This window comes from Octopus sinensis, linkage group LG13, assembly GCF_006345805.1.
Source record: "Octopus sinensis linkage group LG13, ASM634580v1, whole genome shotgun sequence".
NCBI classification, from domain to species: Eukaryota; Metazoa; Mollusca; class Cephalopoda; order Octopoda; family Octopodidae; genus Octopus; species Octopus sinensis.
The window spans coordinates 61,122,309-61,145,351 of NC_043009.1; the positions used below are offsets into that span (position 1 = coordinate 61,122,309).

General features: G+C 38.6%; 1 protein-coding gene across 1 annotated transcript in view; it reads left to right on the plus strand.

Annotated features, from left to right (window-relative positions):
• The window catches only part of LOC115218603 (E3 ubiquitin-protein ligase HECTD3), a 77,944-nt gene that overhangs the window by 43,566 nt on the left and 11,335 nt on the right, over nucleotides 1–23,043 (plus strand). The window contains exons 4-12 of the mRNA XM_029788500.2: nucleotides 3,861–3,976; nucleotides 7,772–7,885; nucleotides 9,108–9,190; nucleotides 11,496–11,661; nucleotides 14,141–14,222; nucleotides 14,979–15,055; nucleotides 15,841–15,999; nucleotides 18,299–18,467; nucleotides 21,694–21,816. Of these exons, the coding sequence (XP_029644360.1) occupies nucleotides 3,861–3,976; nucleotides 7,772–7,885; nucleotides 9,108–9,190; nucleotides 11,496–11,661; nucleotides 14,141–14,222; nucleotides 14,979–15,055; nucleotides 15,841–15,999; nucleotides 18,299–18,467; nucleotides 21,694–21,816 (1,089 nt within the window). The remainder of the gene's footprint in view (nucleotides 1–3,860; nucleotides 3,977–7,771; nucleotides 7,886–9,107; nucleotides 9,191–11,495; nucleotides 11,662–14,140; nucleotides 14,223–14,978; nucleotides 15,056–15,840; nucleotides 16,000–18,298; nucleotides 18,468–21,693; nucleotides 21,817–23,043) is intronic.

Consider the following 23,043-nt stretch of genomic DNA (forward strand, 5'->3'; position numbering starts at 1 on the left):
CATCAAACCTTTTGCAAGCTCTGATATGCCCAAGTCTTCTGCATTAACTATGGAAAACACTAGTCTCCAAGCTAACAACAGAGACACATTGGTGTCCAATAATAAATTTTCTCCAATCTTCCTTTAATAATACAGTAATATATCAACAGTTAGGTTTCTCCTTTCAAAAGTCTTTTGGAAAGAAGTTTGCTTTCCAACCACATGGTTCCCGGTTCAGTCCCACTGCTTGGAACCTTAGGTGAGTGCTTTCTACTATGGCCTTGGGCTGACCAAAGTCTTGTGAGAGGATTTGGTCAACAGAAACTGAAAGAAGCCTCTGTGTGTGTGTGTGTATCATGATGATGGTTATATATGTATGTATGCATGTATGTATGTGTGTGTATGTATGTATAATACAGGGTATGATGGGTAAATTGTCGCCATTTTATATTTTTAATTTCACGCATGTACATTATTTGTTTTTGATTTTGTTGACTACTCAGTATAGTAGGGTCAGTTGGGCACCATCTGTGAGAAAAAAACAGCACCATTATTATTTCTTCACAGCAAATAAAGATGAAACCTCTCCATAAGTGTGTAATTTAACTGAGAGATTAATTCTTAATTTGAAATTATCTCCCTTTTCTTTGAGAGTTGCTAACAATTACTGCTAAGTCTTGTTCTGTTTTTCTCTAATTAAGAAACAAATTTCAATTCATTAAGAATTTTTTTTTTCATATAGCATTCTGTACATCACTCCATTCTTTATTTATTCAAATCTATTCCACTCACTCATTTGAATTATTTCTTTTAGCTCTGGACAACCGATTCCATAGTTTGTGTGTTCAGATTTTACTATTGTTGCTGAGCAAGGCATCCACCTAACTCTATTTGCTCCAGTTCACCTTGACTGAACACAAAGACAATTGCCACTCTCTACTGCACACTTCAGTGATTAGTGATCAAACGGAGAATAAGATATGGAAAGCATTAGTTTGTAAGTTAACAATGGAGACCTCTATAAAGAATAGATATTGCCACTTAGAATGGAATACATTGGTCTATGACAAATGTTGCCAACTTTTTACTATTATGACCCATTTTGGAAAATCCACAATTCTCTGCGTAATCACTTTTTGAATATTTTTGATATCAAAAAATGCTGGTGTCACATAAAAAATGCCCATGCTGGTGCCACTTATAAAGCACTGGTGTTGGTACCTTGTAAAAAGCACCCAGTACATTCTATAAAGTGGGTGGTGTTAGGTTGGGCATCCAGCCATAGAAACTATGCCAAAGCAGACAGCCGGAACCTGGTGTAGCTCTCTGGCTTGCCAGTGCCTGTCAAACCGTCCAACCTATACCAGCATGGAAAGCGGATGCTGAGTGATGATGATGGTGATGATTTGAATAATAAAAACAGTTTACCAAAAATTTGATAAAATCGACATTGAGTCTTTTCTTGGAAATATTCCTGTATCATGCAAGCAATTGATATTATGTTGTGACCCTTGTGCCCTTGGCTTATTGTAGATCATATCCATGGACATTTTAAAATAAAAATAAATGCGCCCTTTTAAAGCCTAGCCAGGCTCATGGGCCTGGTTTCCCGGTTTCAATGGTGTATGTGTTCCCCAGCTGGATGGGACGCCAGTCCATCACAGTGTTACTTATTTTTGCCAGCTGAGTGGACTGGAGCAACGTGAAATGAAGTGTTTTGCTCAAGAACACAATGCGTTGCTTGGTCCAGGAATTGAAACCACAATCCTACAATCTTGGTGCTGACACCCTAACCACTAAGTCACACGCCTCCACTATGGACATTTTACCACCACTCAAATATTTTAAAAGTAAAATAGTTTGTTTCTGAGGCCCTTTGGAATTATACTGTAGCCCCAGGTTGTGAAGCACCAGTTTATAAGGTAACATGCAAGGTCTGTCCAAAAAAACCCACCAAAGTGCTTGTAACTGCAGTGATGTGCATATGTGACCTTGACCTTTAAGTCTATTAAAAGCCATATTGTTTAACCTTGACTTTCAGTCAAATGATAACTACATCAGTTAATCACCAATTTTATATATGCTAGTGTGAACAGATGTTTAGTGCATTTGGTGATTTGTTGTAATAATGAAGGTTTGGAATAGTAACACGTGTGTGAAATTCTGTTTCATGTTGGGAAAAACTTTTACAGACCTATTTCTTTACTACCCACAAGGGGCTAAACACAGAGGGGACAAACGGATTAAGTCGATTACATCGACCCCAGTGCGTAACTGGTACTTAATTTATCGACCCCGAAAGGATGAAAGACAAAGTCAACCTTGGCGGAATTTGAACTCAGAATGTAATAGCAGACGAAATACCATTAAGCATTTCGCCCGGTGTGCTAACGTTTCTGCCAGCTCGCTGACCTTTCTAATGTTATAACAGGTCTATATGGAAGATTGTTTGAGCTGTACACAATGCCATGAGTGGTACCTGTGGGACCATATATTACATTCACATTGGGAAGAACATCCACCAAAGATAATCCCAAATCTAGACCTTCCACAATCTATGACAGGCACAGACTGGGTGATGCATTTTGTTCTTGAGCAAAATACTTCATTTAGCATTGCTCCAATCCACTCAGCTAGGAAAAGTGAGTAATCTTGTGATAGACTGGCATCTCATCCAGGGGGCAATATATACACCACAGAAACTGAGAGCCTAACCCTATGAGTTCATATGACTTTAGAAGGATCTTTATTATATATATTAGTGTCCTGCAGGATAACAACATACGCCATCACTAACTATAGGTGGAATTGGGCTATTTGATAAAAACATATACCATTGCTAATTATAGGTAGGTACCATCCAACATGATAACAGCATACACTACCAATAACTATAAGAGGTACTAGCCTGAAGGATAACAACATTTACCATAGCTAATTATAAGACGCCTTGGGCTATTCCAGCACTGGGTTAACCATTAAGTAAAATAAGCATGTACTTAGGGAATCAAGGAAAAGAGGGCACCCTGGAAATGGTAAATGGTTTATGGCATGAAAGAAATCGCTTTAGACTTGCTAAAATAATATTCAAAGTAATAACATTGATTGGAAATATGATTTCAAAGTGTTCATTGTGTCTTAGTGGGGATCTGATAAAATATTTTGCAATTAAATAAAGTCAAAGAAAAGTATACAAAAATAAATATTATTTTCCATCTTATTGTTAGTGTTGTTTTGGTTCGAAAATTAAAAGTTTATCTCATGGTTTTGGCTTCCATGCCGGTGGCACTTAAAAGCACCATTTGAGCAAGATCGTTACCAGTGTCACCTTACTGGCACGTGAAAAAACTTTCAAGTGAGGTCGTTACCAGTGCCGCTGGACTGGCTCCTGTGCAGGTGGCACATAAAATACACCATTTGAGCATGGCCATTGCCAGTACTGCCTGACTAGCCTTCGTGCCAGTGGCACGTAAAAGCACCCACTACTCTCGGAGTGGTTGGCGTTAGGAAGGGCATCCAGCTGTAGAAACTCTGCCAGATCAGATTGGAGCCTGGTGCAGCCATCTGGTTCACCAGACCTCAGTCAAATCATTCAACCTATACTAGCATGGAAAGCGGATGTTAAACGATGATGATGATGATGATTATTGTTTATATTTTGAATCACATATATATGGGGTCACGAAAATCTTTTAAGTGTTTAAGACTCCTATGGGTCTTAGTTTGGTTCTGCTCTATTCAAAATATCAGCCTGCAGGAAAGCTGGCCTATTAGGTAACAACAGATAATATTACAATAGCCACGTATTTATTGGTTTTAAAGTAGAGTTCCTTCTGTTTCTGTGTTTGGCTTTGTGTGCATTTATAAGGTTTCTGTTTCAGGATGATGGTGGGCCGCTCAATCTCACTGACGACGACCCAGATACTTACTGGGAGAGTGAGGGCAGTCAGAACCAACACTGGATCAAGTTACACATGAAGAAAGGAACTGTGATTAAGTAAGTGATGTTTTTCATTTTCTTTCATATGAATTTTCAAAAAAAATTTTTGTCACAGTTTATGTCATTTGTATGTGTGTGTGTGTGTGTGTGTGTGTGTGTGTGTGTGTGTGGTGTGTGTGTGTGTGTGTGTGTGTGTGTGTGTGACAGTTGTGTATCTGTCACAGTCTGTGTAGTTGCATTTATGTCGAATCACTATTCCATGCAGCCTGGAAGCTAAATCAGAGAGTGGGTCCTGTGGCAAAGCAGTATGAGATGATTGAGGCTCTCTGGTCTGAGGTTGACTACTGGGGTTCAGCACAGCTACCCTTATCAAGTTAATAAACCACTGTATTTATATAGTCTCTAAGTCAATAAGATTTAATATGTATACACGCGCACACACACATACATAATGGAGTGGAATCACATCAGTGAGCAGGTCTCAGATGGTGAAAATAAAATTTTGACACTGAATAATAAAAGTTTGAATTAAGTTTTTTTGTGTTTTTGAATATGTCCTCTTTAATCTGACTGTAAATTATGGCATGCAAACATATGGATCTGGTCGGTTTAAACATATACCAGGTAGGATATTTAGGCTGGATCTTGATGGTTTAAATCCTAAAAGGTTAAACTAGGACTAATGGATTCATGCTAGAGTCAACAAGTTTCAACTAGAAACTCAAAAACTCGATGCAAAACTGTTATGGTTGATGGATGAAAAAACTAGGACTAGAAATTTAATGTGAATTCCATTAAGGAATCTGTTAGTGTGTGTGTGCAATTCTTTTCGAAGTTGGTTTGTTTGAGAATATGGGTTTTCTAAATATAAAAGTTTAAAGAGATTTTAATATTGGTTTCAAATTTTGTCGTAAGGCCAGCAATTTCACAGGAGGAGGCAAGTTGATTACATTGACCTCAGTACTCAACTGGTACTCAGGCTGCGAGCTGGCAGAAACGTTAGTGTGCTGGGCAAAATGCTTAGTGGTATTTTGTCTGCTGTTACGTTCTGAGTTCAAATTCCGCCGAGGTCGACTTTGCCTTTCATCCTTTCGGGGTCGATAAATTAAGTACCAGTTATGCACTGGGATCGATGTAATCGACTTAATCCCTTTGTCTGTCCTTGTTTGTCCCCTCCATGTTTAGCCCCTTGTGGGCAGTAAAGAAATAGGTACTTATTTTATTGACCCTGAAAGAATGAAAGGCAAAGTTGACCTCAGTGGAATTTGAACTCAGAACATAAAGACAGACAAAATGCTGCTAAGCATTTCGCCTAGCATGCTAGCGGTTCTGGCAGCTTGTTGCCTTAAATAGATTTTAATCCTAAAATTGCAGTGAAGTGGGAGGGAGAGTATAAGTGGTAGGAAAATTGAGGTTGTCTCTGCGAAAGTTCAAGTGCATATTATAATCGAATCCACGGGAAAAGGAAATTTATAATTAGACATTGAGAGAAAATAAAGAAAAGGCATTTGATTGTAGATGGAAAGAATTGGGGCGAGGAAGCAAATCCATGGCATTAAGTAAGAGAAGACGTAGAAATCTTTTTAACCCACATTGTTGCATTAAAACCCTTTTGGTACCAAATCTCCCTGAGACTGCCCTGGTTCTGTGAGGCAATCTTTTTGCTTTAAAATGTTCCCAATTAAAATCTTTCACTAGATTAATAATTCTTTTTACTTTAGGCACAAGGCCTGAAATTTTAGGGATGTGCTAGTATTGAATCGGTACTTATTTTATCAACTCCAAAAGGCTGAAAGGCAAAGTCGACCTCAGCAGAATTTGAACTCAGAATGTAAAGATAAATGAAATGCCACCAGTTTATTAACGACAAAATTATTTTAGTATATTTTACTAAATTCTTCATTTGTTTCAAAATTCAGTGAAACAAATGCAGTATATTTCATTTTTGGATTTGGTTTGCAAGATTCTTTATTTGAGTTTGTGTGTTGAAGCATATTCTGTTGTGTCTGGGGAGAGTCATTTTCTTTTTGTGCCTTATTATGTAACACATTTTACCGGTGAGTGTGTTACATTATAAGGCACAAAAAGAAAATTACTCTCCCCAGACACAACAGAAAATGCAGTTATATTTCAGCAGTTATATGGTAGCAAAAGGGTTAAACCAATTTTGTACCGTTATAGCAGCCATTTTATAGCCTTTCACACTCCTACCTAAAATGATGTCCCCCTCCCCACCTATACTACTAACTAATCTTCTCACCCCGATTCTTTGTGTTAACAATCAAACTTCTCTCTTTTATTTCTTTTACATATTTTTAAAATTTCAGTTTCTAATTATAAATGTCTAATTTAAAATCTACTCTTTTGAGTTTTCTTTCATACTTTTTGTTTATTTATAATTAAATTATCCTTGAACTTACACAGCGATACTCCAGTTTTTCTACAACTGAAATCCTTCACCTCTACCCCCCCCCCACCTATTTATTCCAATTTAATATAAAATCTCCTTTTGTCTCCTACATGTAGAAAACCCATCCCAACCCAGTCTTTGTTTTAAATTCCATTAATTGAAATGGTACCTCATTTATTTGAAAAACTTGTGTCAAGCGAACCACATGGCAGTCTCTAACAAATCACATTCATTTAAATTTAAAATGAAATAATTATAATAATAATAATAGTAATAATAATAATGAGTACTACTAGGCTCTGTGCACATCTTACATAAAGCACTTTCAATACAGTAAAAATAAGAGCACCACAACAACCTACATTACATACCCTAGGTAAACATAGGTATGCTCGCCAGTGTAGTGAAAACACATGATAAAAATAAGACTACTGACTAATGATGATAATAATGATAATAATAATGATAATAATAATAATGATGATAACAATGATGATGATAATGATGATGATGATAATAATAATAATGATAATAATGATGATAATGATGATGATAATGATGATGATAATAATGATAATAATGATGATGATAATAATGATTATGATAATAATAATAATAGTGATAATGATAATAATAAAAATAGTGATAATAATAATGATAATAATGATAATAGTGATAATAATGATAATAGTAATAATAATGATAAGAATAATGATAAGAATAATGATAATAATAATAATAATAATAATAATAATAATAATGGTATTTAACTTTTAAGCATTCAGATTTCTCTGTCAAATGTAATGGTTATTTATTCCCATTTCAAAATATTAATCATGTATTATCTTGTAGCTTTGCGGTTTCAAAGATGTGATTGTATATTTTAAATGATGACATTGTAGGGTCGGTATGAGAGACCAGATCTTGCTGGTTTGAACATAAAACATGTAGACTATTTGGGCCGGATATGACTGGTTTAAATGCTTGAATGGTTAACCACATCTCGGGTCCTTTAACTGTAAATAGCTTCCAGTTTATATATCTATCCTTTTCAAATAATGTATGCATAAGCCAATGAACTGCTGCAACTCCAACCACCACCACCACTACGGTCACTACTACTACGACCAACAGTCACTGCTGCTACTGCTATTTTGGCCACTGGTCATTTCCCCAACTTTAGTCAACACACAAGACAGCTATTATGCTCTCCACAACAAAAAAAAAACCACCACGTGGATTCTGTTGAGACTAGTAAGAAACAATTATGAACTTTTTTATTACACTTAACTTTTAAAAATATTTTTGATAAGGTTCGTTTTTTTCAAGAAGAATCGAAACATGTAAAATTTCTAAGAAAATTAAAATTTATATTATATAGTGGCATTTTCAAACTTCTTTTTTATAAATATATATGTATTTTTTAAAATTTTATTTTTCAGAGAATTATCATTAACCCTGTCTGGTGCTGACAACATCTACCTCCCATCAAAAGTGATAGTGTGTGGAGGGGATGAATTTAATATGAAAGATTTAAATGTAGTTACTTTAGAAAGGTGAGTTTCCCCCCTGCCACCTGCCACATTCGGCTTCTTGCTCTTTCTTCTATTCATTTCATTAATGGATTTGTATTATTTACTGATGTTTTGCTTGTAACCCTTTGATTACTTGTAGTACGTGTGTGTGTTTCTTCCCATATATGTGTGTGTGTGTGTATAGATGTATATTTCACTTACGATTAAATAAGTTGGTCTTCATATTTGAAGCTCTGATGAAACTGTGAAGTGTTACTCAGGCACTTAATTATGAGAACACCGCATCTTATAGTGGAAACAGCTGTAAGCTAATGAACTTCAGGAGATAATCATTTATTCCTTTGTCATCTTGTTTCTTACACACACACACACACACATATCTGTGCATGTGTATGTATATATATATATATATATATATATATACACACACACACACACACACACATATATAATGTAAATGTTGAACTATGGGAATGAGTGTTCAACACTGTATTGGTAGATAAAATTTCTTTATTTGTGTATCAAGGCTTCCATTGGTTTCATGTTAAGAAAGATATGTTAATATGTTAACAATTTTTCAAGCCAATCACATACTGTAATGGTGTTCCAAAATGGAGACGAATGCCATTCCTCCATGTGATTGGCTTGAAAAATTAAGATATTAAGATATTTTTCTTAATATGAAACCATGGTAGCCTTAATACACAAATAAAGAAATAGATATATTTGATGTCATAAGGATTAAGCAGCCTTCTGCTTTTTCTATTCGAAGGGCTTTTATCCCAATATTTACATATTGTGTCATGTCAAAAATGTTATGCTGTTACACAAACATGACCTAAAAAGAATTTGCTCTACCAGACCTGAATGAAGTTGGCCTCTTACCCTTGCCTGTGAAAAAGGCTATCACTGTCAACATTCCCACTACCACCACCACCACCACCACTACCAACAACAACAACAGCAATAACAAACCATCACCATTACTATTTTCATTACCACCATCTCTACAATCACTTCCACCACCACTTTTCCATTCTACAAGTACCTTCTTTATAAAAATACATTTATGTTTTTTTCAAAACATACTTATGTTATTGTTGTTGTGAAGCCACTGTGTGATGTGTGTTTGTTGTTGTATCATAAAAGACCTGTTTATTGTTGTGTGATGTTGTGCTGTTACACACACACACACACATGTTTATATATTTGTTATTTATTGTTTATCGTTGTTCCTTTACAGACCCGTCAACAATATAAAGGACATCTGTATTTTGGAAGGAATGAGGCAGCACTACCCAATTATTATGATTAAACTAAAACAAGGTAAATGACACACACACCTCACACATTACTGAATATTGCTAGAACCAGAAGAACACCGATGTAGTATGTCTATTCACATTTATCACAGGTGTTTGGTTCCAAGGAAACACTGTGTCAAATGAATCAAAGATTTTTGAATAATAGAAAATATGAAGAAAGTATTTAAATAGAAATTCTTGTGTTTCTACATTTTCTTTTTTATGTCCTCCTGTATAGGTTGACTTTACAACCTGCACCAGTAAAGTTCAAAGGTCACTCTTGAAGTTTCTTATTGTTTTGAAAATATTTAAAATAATTTTCCACTGTGCCTGAGAGAGCAGTTATAATAAATTTGAATGAACAGGTCTTTTTCTACATATTATGATATATATAAAAAATATAGAGTATCTTTCTTGCACACTGGATTTTTTAATGGGATTTCATAACTCATAATAATGGTGCACATTATACACACAAGTATGCATTATATAAGAATAAATACAGTAAGTCATTGGCTTCAGCGACTCTTAAGGTGTGGTAAGATGAGCTGGAACTTAACTTGATACTATAATTTTAAGATAGATAAGGAGTTGTGTGTGTATATATATATATATTACGGAAATGTACTTGCATAGCAAGTGACCTGATTTGAGATCATGTGCTGGAATGAAAACAATTGCAGTGTGGAAGGTGTTTATAAGCCATTTAAGAAACACACAAAAACTGTTAGATTTACTTCAACATTTAAATTTAATTTGCCAAAATATTTTCGTTGCTTTGAGACTGCGACCTGTTCACTGACAAAATTCCATGCTATATATATATATATATATATATATATATATATATACACATACACACACACACATACACACACAGGGTGTGATAAATAGATTATCATCTAATTTCTGCAAAAATGAAAATAACACTGACATTTCACTTTAACAGATATATTTACCAAAATTACATAAAAATATCTTGAAATACTAAAGAGTAAATTTATTCAATAAAATTGCCATTGGCTTCAACCACAGCCTCCAGACAACTTCAGAATCTCCTGCAACTCTTCTGGACGGTCTCTTTGTTTAAGTTGGTGAATGCTGCCATAATCCTTGCCTTCAGTTCATCTTTGGTGTTACAAGGAGTTTTGTTGGTCTCTTGCTCAACTGTGCCCCCACACATAATAACGAAGGGGGTTGCAGTTTGGGGAGTTAGGTAGCCAGATGTTAAGGGTGATGAGGTTGCAGAAATTATCTGACAGCCATGACTGGGTTCTCTTGCTTGTGTGGCATAGTGCAGAGTCCTGTTGCCAGACATAGGGTCTTCCCACAGCCACCCTCTTGACCCAGGGTAGCACTACCTCCTCCAGGCACTCTGTGTTGAGTGTGAGGCCGTGTGGGAAGATAAATGGAGGCATAACGTTGCCATCACTAGTGATCACTCCAAACACCATGATGTTGACTGGATGTTTGATTTTTATTACTCTCGGTACATGTTCATACTGGAGCTTCTGGCATGAATGCCAAGCAGTACAGCATGTCAATTCCAAATTTCTGGCAGAGTGAATTGCATCATGGTGCTGTTTTTCTCGCAGACAGTGCCCAACTGACCCTACTATACTGTGTAGTCAACAAAATCAAAAACAAACAATACACATGTGCAAAATTAAAAATATAAAATAGCAACAATTTACCCATTGCATCCTGTATGTGTGTGTGTGTGTGTATGTAGATAAGCTAGAGTTGTGTGTCTTTTCTAAGGGTCAACCTTTTAGCTAAACATATTGATAGATTATTTACATTCGATGGATATTTGTCCTCATCTTGTTTGTTGTTAACATGTTTCGGCTGATATACCTTCCAGCCTTCTTCAGGTGTCTTGGGGAAATTTCGAACCTGGGTTCTCATTCCTAAGGTATTTTTCGAGAAGCCAGGTTTGAAATTTTCCCAAAACACCTGAAGAAGGCTGGAGGGTATATCAGCCGAAACGTTGTGTTAACAACAAACAAGAGGAGGACAAATATCCGTCAAATGTAAACAATGTAAATAATGTACATAATTCCTCATCTCTTAAATATAGAACTGTATTATATTGACAGATGTTTTTAAGAAATAGTCAACCGTAGAAAAGACATGATTTTTCTGTCATTTAATGAAAGTTTTCCTCTCAAAACCAGATTTGTCTTGTTTGAGTAAGAAAGGGTTAAGAGACTCAAACCTCAACTGGGAACATAGAAAACCATGATGACTAATATATGTGCGTACTTTATTGAGTAATAAATTTAGTTCTTATCTACTAATTTCTTGATTGTTTCTCTCTCTTTCAGTTGATGGCTTAGATGTACGGGTGAGAGGCCTTAAGATCCAGTCTTCTAAAGAACGCACTCTTGGATTCGATCGAGATTTCTTCTGCGAGAGGAAGCTTTTCCGTTATCCTCGTCTTGAGGCTTATACCCCCGATGAGTTGTACTACAGATCTATAGCTTTGCAAAGGTAAGCCTTTATTAACCCAGCCTATCTTGTTTGAGAAGAACACTAGAAATAAGGGACAGGCCCTCTTTTGTTCTTTTTACTTCAGTAACTATCTGGATTGTGCTATGTGACATCACTTGGCAATCTAACTTCTTCTTCAAAATAATGAACGCAATCAACAGTATCACTCCTATTGACATATTGTTTATACTAAGTGTAACAGCTTAATGGAAGTCTAGTTTGTATTGGGTTGTCCGGAAAGTTTGTGCTGATTTATAGTAGCTTACCTTTCGACTTATTTTAGAACATGGTTGAGTCCATAAAATAGGATTTGACTACACCTCCATTTAGAGCACAGTTTAAGCTATCTTTTCGTGGAAGAAGGTTTATGTTCCTATCATAATTCTGTAACCCTTTAAAATGGAAGATAAGAAAGTTCATTTTTGGCACTTGATGCTTTGGGAACCAGACAAAAATTGCTGCAGCTTGGCTGAGATGTGTTACCCCACCCTCCATATTCACCAGATATTGCTCCTTCGGATTTCCACTTATTCAGATCTCTAGAGAATAGTCTTAATGGTAAAAATTTCAATTCCTTGGATGACATAAAAAGATACCTTGATGAATTCTTTGCCATGAAACCCCTCAATACTGGGAAGAGGGTATTTTCAAGTTAAAGGAAAGATGGAGACGCATTGTGCAACAAAATGGTTCATATTTAGTTGATTAAGAATTTAATGGCAAGTATTTATTGACCTTTTTCTTTCCTTTAAAAATCGGCATGAACTTTCCGGACAACCCAATCCTAGTTGAGTTGTAATGTAGATTATACTGAGGTCAATAGTTTAACAGCGATATACTTTATAATGATTTTAGCATAAAAACAGGAAATATAATTTATACTTTAATCCTTTAGCATTTCAACCAGTCGTATCAGGTTCAAATATTCTACCAGTTTTATGTTAAAACTGGCCAGTTCTGGCCTCTCATACCTACCTTACAATGTCATTATAAAAATAAACAATGATATCATTGAAATCTCGAAACTATGAGATGATGTATGATTAATTCCAAACTATGCGAATCAACAGGCATTATGTTTGACAGAGTAATCTTGATGCTAGAGGCTTACAGAAATATAAATACTGATTTAACAGTTTTACAGAAGTAGACTTTATACTGAGTTTAATATAACACAAGTATAGCTTAACCATCATCATCATCATCATCATCATCTGCATTTAATCCCTACATTCCATGCTGGCATGGGTCAGACAGTTTGACTTGGAACTGGTAAGCCAGGGAGCTGCACCAGGTTCCAATCTGATTTGGTATGGTTTCTACAACTGGATGCCCTTTCTAATGCCAACCACTCCAAGAGTGTAATGGGTGCTTTTATGTGCCACCAGCATGGGTACCATTTACATGTCACCAGCAGTGGTCACGACTATAATTTCATGGATGCCATTTGCACGACACTGGGAGGGTGCCATTTACCTGACACCAGCAACAACTACAGCCATGATTTCACTTAATTTGAGGGGTCTTCGCAGCACAGCACCACCAAAGGTGTCGGTCACATGTCGTCATCTCTGTGAGGCCCAATATTCGAAAGATCATGCTACCGGCAACTATGATTTCATGGGTGCCATTCACATGACACTGGCATTGGTCGCAACTACAATTTCACTGGGCTTACAGCAATGTTTAACAAAAATATTCTTAATTCTGAGTTTATCATGGCAGAAATTAAGGTCTTAACACAAGGACAGAGGATCATGACTGAGAACAAGATGTGCAGAAATGTTCTGGTCCCCTTCACACTATCCCATCCTACATTGTACCATAATTTCACCCCCATATGTTGTGCTTGAGAAGACCCAGCAAGCCAAGTGAGACTGTAACCGTGGCCTATGCCAGTGCAGCATAACCAGCCTATTTAAGAGTACCCTTCAATCATTGGGCGATAAACAGCGCTTGCGAAGACCTGTTGAGTTAAGTGAAGACATTGTCATGGTCGATGCTAGTGCCACCTGATTGGCACCCGTGCCAGTAGCATATAAAAAGCACCATTCGAACGTTGTCGATGCCAGTACCAGCTGACTGGCTCCCATGCTGCTAGCACGTAAAAAGCACCATTCGAGTGGGGTCGTTGCCAGTGCTACCTGACTGGCACTTGTGCCAGTGGGATATAAAAAGCACCATTCGAGCATGGTCATTGCCAGTGCCACCTACTGGCCCCCATGCTGGTGGCACGTAAAAAGCACTTACTACACTTTCGGAGTGGTTAGCATTAGGAAGGGCATCCAGCTGTAGAAACACTGCCAGATTGGAGCCTGGTGCAGCCTTCTTGTTTGCCAGCCCTTAGTCAAACCATCCAACCCATGCCAAAATGGAAAACAGACGTTAAACGACGACAGTGATGATAATGATCCTTCAATGTGTTCTGATGTAACCACCCTCCTCTTTGTGTTGTCTCACCTCAGCTCTTATCTTTCAGGTTCATATCCTTATTAGACAGTGTGCTATCTTACATTGTACCTAAGTGGAGTCATCAATACAAGTCGACACTGGATCTGGAGGTAATTTGTTACAACAATCTCACATTGGTATTTTCATAATACTGTCAAAGACACACCACCCCTGTGGCTTACTATACAGGCTGGTTCAAAAGTTCCATTGACATGTTTTCTTTTTTTACCTTTTTACCTCTGTGACATTCTAAATGCTCAGGCATGGCCTCTGTGATAAGAGGTTTGCTTCTCAACCACATGGTCTCCCACGTGGTAGACTTGATAATTATTGGCAATGAAACCGTTGGTAACCTTGTTAACTTGCAAATAAAGTATATATATATATATATTACCGTGATTGACCAGGCTATCAGATGTTGCTACACATCACTGGTCACAATGCGCTTCGCACTGTTTTAGCCTTCAAATGATGCCACCCCGCAGGTTAAGCGAGCAGGCCATATATATATGTATATATATGATATAAATATGTGTGTGTGTGTGTATATATATATATGCATATATACATGCATATATGTACGTACATACATCTATATATATATATATGCATATATACATGCATATATGTACATACATACATACATCTATATGTATATATATATATATGTATGTATATATATGTACACACACCCACACACAAACACAGTCACATATACACTCATATACTTGCACATGCTCATGTAGGTATGTATGTATGTTCGTATTAAGCATATATTCTTATTGTTTCCAATACATACCAACTGTAGTAGTGTCCTCTCCCACCAAGTTACCAAAGTCATCTTGTGTCTCTTTCTTCCGTTTCAGTCGATAAGGCAATTATTACCGTTATCACAGATGAGACCCTTAATGGTTGAAACATTCCTCAGGGAAACAGTTAAAGAGTAAGTATTTCGATATTGTTGTTTAGCCCTTAATCTAACAGAACTGTGATCAAAGACATTACATCCATGACCCTCACTCTCTTTTCTCTTTCTCTCTCATCTCTCTCCCATACACTTTCTGTCTCCTCTTTCTTACACCAATCTCGCTATTTCTTTCTCACTTTCTTTGAGTCTCTCTCTGTCTCTTTTTCTCTGTATCTCCTCCATCTCCCTCCCTCTCTCTCTCTCTCTCTCTGATACACTATATCACCCTGGCTCCTCCTCTCTCTCTTTCTCTTGCTATGTCTTTTTATTCTTATACATTCTTAGTTACTCCTGTTCTCTCCTCCTCCCCTACTGCACTCTCCTCCCTTGTCACTCATCCTCTCTCTGTCTTTCTTTCACTGTTTCTTTCTCTCTCTCTCTCTCTCTCTTGTCCACCTGTCTGTCTGTCTGTCTCTCTCTCTTTCGTCCACCTGTCTCTCTCTCTCTCGTCCACCTGTCTCTCTCTACTGCACTCTCCTCTCTTGTCACTCTTCTTCTCTCTGTCTTTCTTTCACTGTTTCTCTCTCTCCCTCTTGTCCACCTGTCTCTATCTCTCTCTCTCTCTTGTCCACCTGTCTGTCTCTCTTTCTCTCTCTCTTGTCCACCTGTCTCTCTTTCTCTCACTCTCTCTCGTCCACCTGTCTCTCTCTCTCGTCCACCTGTCTCTCTTTCTCTCGTCTACCTGTCTCTCTCTCATCCACCTGTCTCTCTCTCTCATCCACCCGTCTCTATATCCCGTCTGTAATTCCATTTTTCTGCAGAAGACCTCTAGATGTTCGGATATTGTTCATAAACAGACGAGCTGCCACTGAACATCGTGCTGACCCACAGAAAGATTCTACCTGTAAGAACACAGTGTTTATGCAGGTATTCGAAGGTTTAAAACCCAAAGAGAAGAAAGCAAAACATTTGAATTACCGGTTCGTTCCTTCCGTTTGTTTCCTTTTTATATTTTTGTTTACTTTTATATTTTTTCGTTTCTTTTGCTTGTTTTAATCATATTGACTGTGACCATGCTGGAGCACCGCCTTTAGTCGAGCAAATCGACCCCTGGGACTTGCTCTTTGACAGCCTAGTACCTATTCTATCAGTCTCTTTTGCTAAGTTATGGGGACTTAAACACACCAACATCGGTGTCAAGCAGTGATGGGGGTGGACAAACACAGAGACACAAACATATACACACACATACACACACACACACACACATATATATATCATCATCGTTTAATGTCCGCTTTCAATGCTAACATGGGTTGGACGATTTGACTGAGGTCTGGCGAACCAGACTCCAAGCTGATCTAGCAGAGTTTCTACAGCTGGATGCCCTTCCTAACGCCAACCACTCCAAGAGTGTAGTGGGTGCTTTTACGTACCACCGGCACTAGGGCCAGTTAGGTGGTACTGGCAACGGCCATGCTCAAGTGGTGCTTATACACATATATATATACATATATGACGGGCTTCTTCCAGTTTCCATCTACCAAATCCACTCACAAGGCTTTGGTCGGCCCGAGGCTATAGTAGAAGGCACTTGCCCAAAATGTCACACAGTGGGACTGAGCCCGAGACCATGTGGTTAGTAAGCAAGCTAATTACCACACAGCCACACTTATTCACATTTTTTCCAGTGGTATGTATTTCTTTATACTCCATGTTTTACACCTGGGGATTAATGTCAGGTGTTTGTGTCTGATTATTGTTATTACACTTGTTGTGCTTCCCAACCACAAAGGTTTTGGTTCAGTCCCACTGTGTGGAACTGAACACTATAGCCCCTTGCTGATCAAAGCCTTGTGAGTAGATTTGGTGGATGGAAACTGAAAGAAGCCCATCGTGTAAATATATATACACACAGACATATACACATATATATATAGATATACATACATACATACATACATATATATATATACACACACACATATATATATATATATATATATATATATATATACACATATGCACCTATATATATATGCACACACACACACACATAAATAAGCATACATATATATACATACACATATATGCACACACACACGTGTGTGTGTTTGTGTGTATATATATGTATGTGTGTATACACTTATGTATGTGAGTGTGTGTATATTTGTGTCTCCTTGCCTTGACATTGTGTGATCATTGTCTACGAAACTCGTTTTCAGTATTCTATGAAAAAACATGTCTGGTCATGGAGAAGTATTACTTTGCTTGGAAACAGGTGAGGGTTGGCAACAGGAAGGCCATCCAGCTGTAGAAAATCTGCCTCAATGAATTCTGTCTGACCCATGCAAGTATGGGGAAAGTGGACGTTAAAACAGCTGTGCCATGCTTACTTCAGCAGAGAACATGAATGTTAAATGATGAGGATGATGGACAAAACTCTGAAGAAATGCATTCACACTATGAGCACGTTGTCTTCTTTAGGGCTTCTTTGGACCACATCACCTATTGTATCTTTTCCTTACTTTTTTTACTCATTTACTTGTTTCAGTCATTTGACTGTGGCCATGCTGGAGCACCGCCTTTAGTCAAGCACATCGACCCCAAGGACTTCTTCTTTGGAAGCCTAGTACTTATTCTATCGGTCTCTTTTGCTGAATCGCTAAGTTATGGGAACATAAACACACCAGCATCGGTTGTCAAGCGATGTTGGGGAGACAAACACACACACACAAACGTACAAACACACACACACACACACATATACATATATATATATACGCCGGGCTTCTTTCAGTTTCTGCCTACCAAATCCACTCACAAGGCTTTAGTCGGCCCGAGGCTATAGTAGAAGACACTTGCCCAAGGTGCCATGCAGCAGGACTGAACCTGGAACCGTGTGGTTGGTAAGCAAGCTACTTACCACACAGCCACTCCTACGCCTTGATGTGCAAGGAGAGAGATTTGGCTGCTATTTTTAACATGTCAGGTGACCCTGTAGAGGCCCTGTCATTGTGTTACATTTGGCATTTACATCCAGTTGTTGTTGTTGTTTTGCTCCACATCAGCACTGACTGAGCTGTCCTGCGGCTTGCAGGTCATTGGCTCTCTCTATCTGTCTGTCTGTCTATATATATGCACACACACACACACACATATACATACATCATGTAATTGGATGGCTGTTGGTCACCACTTTTTGTTGTTTACATTATTTTGTTTTTTTTATCTTTCTGTCTACTTATGTTGTATGTTTTGTATTTTTTTTATTATTAGTTGGCCCAACAAATACGACCAGTGGTGGGAGTGTAAATTCTTGATGGAAGGGATCATTGATCAAGGAGGAGGTTTCCGTGATAGTCTATCAGACATTTCTGAAGAACTGTGTCCAAGCTGTTTGGATACTTCAGTACCTCTGCCTTGCTTTATTCGCTCCCCAAATCAGGTAAAAACAAGACAGATTCACTTTGTTCTCTTGAAAATTACTCATTCTTTCCTCAGTCTATCTCATCATCATAATTTAATGTCCATTTTCCATGCTGACATGGGTTGGTTGGTTTACCAGGAGCTGACCATCTAAAGGGCTGTTCAGGTGCCGTCTTTGTTTTAGCATGGTTTCTATGGCTGGATGCCCTTCCTAGCACCAACCACTTTACAGAGTGTACTGGGTGCTTTTACACAGCACTGGCATGGGTGCTTTTATATGGCACCAGCACCTTCAAGCCTGCCAGATTAGGGATGCTCAGTTGGGGAGGGTTGCGAGGAATGAGCCTGTATGCAAGGGCAACCATGCTTCTACTTAGCTTGACATGCCTTTTCAAGCACAGCAAACCACCAGGTGTCTTGATCTATTTTTCTCACTGATTCCCTATCTACCTGGACAGATTAGTCAACTCTCTCTCTTTCTCTCTCTATTTGTTGTCTCTCTCATTCAGCTTCCCGTTATGCAGATACAATACTGATTTTCCAGGACCTTTGGTGCCAAAACCTTTCCAGTTAACTGATTTTTTCCCAAAACCAGGGGTGGTCACCTTTGCCAACATACTCTAAATGAAACAAATGTTGAGCTGGCAGAAACGTTAGCACGCCGGGCGAAATGCGTGGCCGTATTTCATCTACTGTTATGTTCTGAGTTCAAATTCCACCACGGTCGACTTTGCCTTTCATCCTTTCAGGGTCGATAAATTAAGTACCAGTTACGCACTGGGGTCGACTTGTCTGTCCTTGTTTGTCCCCTCTGTGTTCAGCCCCTTGTGGGTAGTAAAGAAATAGATTTACTTAAATGACTAAAAGAATACAGGTACTTGTACATTAGTATAGATGATTCAAGTTTATTAATACCGTACTGTGCAAGGTACCAATAAGCTAAACTAAAGGCCACGAAAATTTGAAATTCCTAATCATAAACTAGTGCGGATTATAAGTGGTTTTGGAAAGTCAGAGTTATACCTGTTTAGCCCTTCTTATGTTGGAAATCTTATGACTTCCTGTCATGCACAATAAAGGTGAGCTGACTATAGTTTTGTAGAGACTGTGCAGAAAGAGAGGTGACAATGAATGGCTCCTTTAATACTGTCCCTGGAAGTGGCTGTGTGCTCTGTGGTCAGTGGTTAGACCTTAGAAGGTCTAGAGTCAAAGACTTCGACTCGATGAATCGCTGAAGTTTTATAGCAAGCTATCGGCGCAAACAGAGATTTAGGAAAGACGGTGTCACAGGACCTTATCAGAAGGATGCGATTGGTTAGGTTGCACATTGGTGCATAATAGAGCAAGAGACAAATTGTACCAATACCAACCAATCAGAGTAGTGGACACAACAGGGTGCAAAAGGGCAGCTGAAGGCTAGCTGTTATCTACTACGTCCGTACATATGTATGTTTAACAGAGAGAGAGAGAGTCCACTACAGTTTCAACACCGGCGAAAAGCTGATATTTGACTTAAACTGTCACATCGAACATCCTAAATCTGACACAAACTGTCACATTTAACAATGTGTATCAAGGTAACCAGCCCCAAACTGTCACATTTTATGTCTTTGTAGTGCATCACATCTAATGTCACAAACTGTCACATCAAGCATCTTAAGTCAGAGGGGTCTGTTACAGACTGTCACGTCTAAAATTTTTCATGTGTAGTCTTTCACTGTAACATCTTAGATCTGTATGAACTGTAACAAATTTGTCACATCAAACATCTTGCGCCAGTATAGTCATACATAACTGTTTTGTATCCTTTAGGTAAATAGGTAACCCCAGAAAGATGAAAGGCTAAATTGACCTCCAGTGAGATTTGAACTCAGAACTAAATACTTCGTTTTCTTTTACCTAATGTTCTACTGATTCTGCCAAACTTCTGTCTGTCGTAACAATAATCACAGCAACAACTGTTTTCTGAGATGCAGTCCAATGAGAGCTGGGATTTAACTTCAGTGTTGTTGGCAGGAAATAAATGAAAGGAAAATTCCTTCTTAACCCTTTAGCATTTAATCTGGCCGTAACTGACTCAGATATTCTCCATGTTTTATGTTCAAGTTGGCCAGATCTGGTCTCCCACACCTACATTACAGTGTCATTCTAAAACAAATTATCACATCCTCAAAATCTCAAAGCTACAAGATAATGCATGATTAATTCAAACCAGTGTGATGCCAGTGCTGCCTGACTGGCCCCATGCTGGTGGCACGTAAAAGCACCCACATACTCTTGGAGTGGTTGGCGTTAGGAAGGGCATCCAGCTGTAGAAACTCTGCCAGATCAAGATTGAAGCCTGGTGCAGCCATCTGGTTCGCCAGCCCTTAGTCACACGTCCAACCCATGCTAGCATGGAAAGTGGACGTTAAACGATGATGATGATTTGACTGGATGCTTAAAGGTTAAATAAGTTGTCCGTCTGTTACCTGTAACATTACAGAGCAACTAGGTGAAGTGAGGCCATGGTAGACTAAAGTATTCTAACCACAAAATACCAGCAGTGTATTTGACTCCCTGATCCATCGAACATCATACAATGTTTTATTAGAAAAAACTATTACACTCAGCCTGTCCACATGACCACCCCATATCAAATAAACTCCAGTGGCACGTAAAAGCACCATCCGTTCGTTTCCGTTGCCAGCCTCGCCTGGCCCCCGTGCAGGTGACACGTAAAAGCACCATCCGTTCGTGGCCGTTTGCCAGCTCTGTCTGGTCCCCATGTCGGTGGCACGTAAAAGCACCATCCGTTCGTGTTCATTGCCAGCCTCGCCTGGCCCCCGTGCCGGTGACACGTAAAAGCACCATCCGTTCGTGGCCGTTTGCCAGCTCTGTCTGGCCCCCATGTCAGTGGCGCGTAAAAGCACCATCCGTTCGTGTCCGTTGCCAGCCTTGCCTGGCCCCCGTGCCGGTCACACGTAAAAGCACCATCCGTTCGTGGCCGTTTGCCAGCTCTGTCTGGCACCTGTGCAGGTGGCACGTAAAAAGCACCCACTACACTCACGGAGTGGTTGGCGTTAGGAAGGGCATCCAGCCGTAGAAACACTGCCAGATCTGACTGGGCCTGATGAAGCCTTCCAGCTTCACAGACCCCAGTTGAACCGTCCAACCCATGCTAGCATGGAAAACGGACGCTAAATGATGATGATGATGATATGTGCTAAACTAAAGTCCGTTTTTCTGTTGAATCCTTGATCCAGGTACATGAAGACTCGAATGTCAACCGTGACGCATACATACCCAACCCTTCCTGTACATGGTTCGCTGAATATGAATGGATTGGTCAGCTGATGGGAGCTTGTTTCCGCAGTAAAGAAAATTTAGTAAGAAGTATTGTTCTCTTTCTATTTATTCCTTTTTTTTTTTTAATTTAAATTTCATTCTTATAGGTTTTTTTCCCCCTCTTTCTTCTTCCTTTGTTATTATTTTTTTCTCCTTTGTTGATCAGAAAATATATTTGAGTCAATTTTTAGAATTTCTTTGATAATCACATGACTTTAAAAAAAAATTTCTTTTTAACAGCAGCCAATTAGGGAACTTCTGTGTAAGTCGTGTAATCTATAATACAACAGCCAATAAAAACTAGCAGGACATGTTCTAGATCCTACATGAATGACAAAACTTAAGGGGTAGTTACAGGCTTCTACATGTAGCTGTGGAGATATGGAAAGTGGGAAGAAGAGAGAGAGACTACTCTAAATAACTCTAACAGAGGAACCAGCTAATGATGGTGACAATTATAGGATCACAAGGAGTATGAAGGATTTGAAAGCATGGAAATCAATTTCCATGTTGGCATGTGTTGGATGGATTTTCATGACCTGAGTAAGCACCGATTCTGGTGCCCTCAGATGAAGGACAATCATGTCTTGTGCGAACTGTCCAAGCACTTCATGTGTTTTGTTGTTGTTGCATGGTTAGATCATTGGCATCTAAACTGGCAACCCCACCAAGCTGGCTTGGTGAGGCGGGTGTTTTTTGGGGACACCCTGTGGGAAGGAAAACAAAACTCGTAAGGGTCAGTGGCCATCCAGTAGTGTGTGTATATAGAAGAGTTAATTTCAGTGATGAAAAATCCCTGAGCCAGGGTTACGATGAAGTCATGGGGAGCAGCATGGCGGATGTGAAGTTGGACATTTTGATCTTCATTTGATGTGTGATCTTCATTCAGAAAGTTACATGACACAATCTGGGGAGAAGAGCCTCTTTAGCCACTGGTCAGTCTAGTGCCAACCAATCCAGTTAGCAGATTACTGTCAGTTGAGAGAACTCACTTTGTCAACTTGAAAACATTATGGAGTTCTGGAACCTCATAGTGTCACTGATTGAAGTTGGATGATTAGTAGCAGTAGTGTTATTCTCTTATGCACCTGACTCCTATGAAGCCTGACTTCTCTGCCTGCATGTGACCCCTACTAAATGCTACTTCTGTCTCCATACTTTTTATACTCTGTGTGTGTTTGTGTATAGATGTAAAAATGAACCAAAATTGGGAAAATAATGAAAGAAGTTCAACCAATATCTTTCTCTTTAACCCTTTTGTTACCATA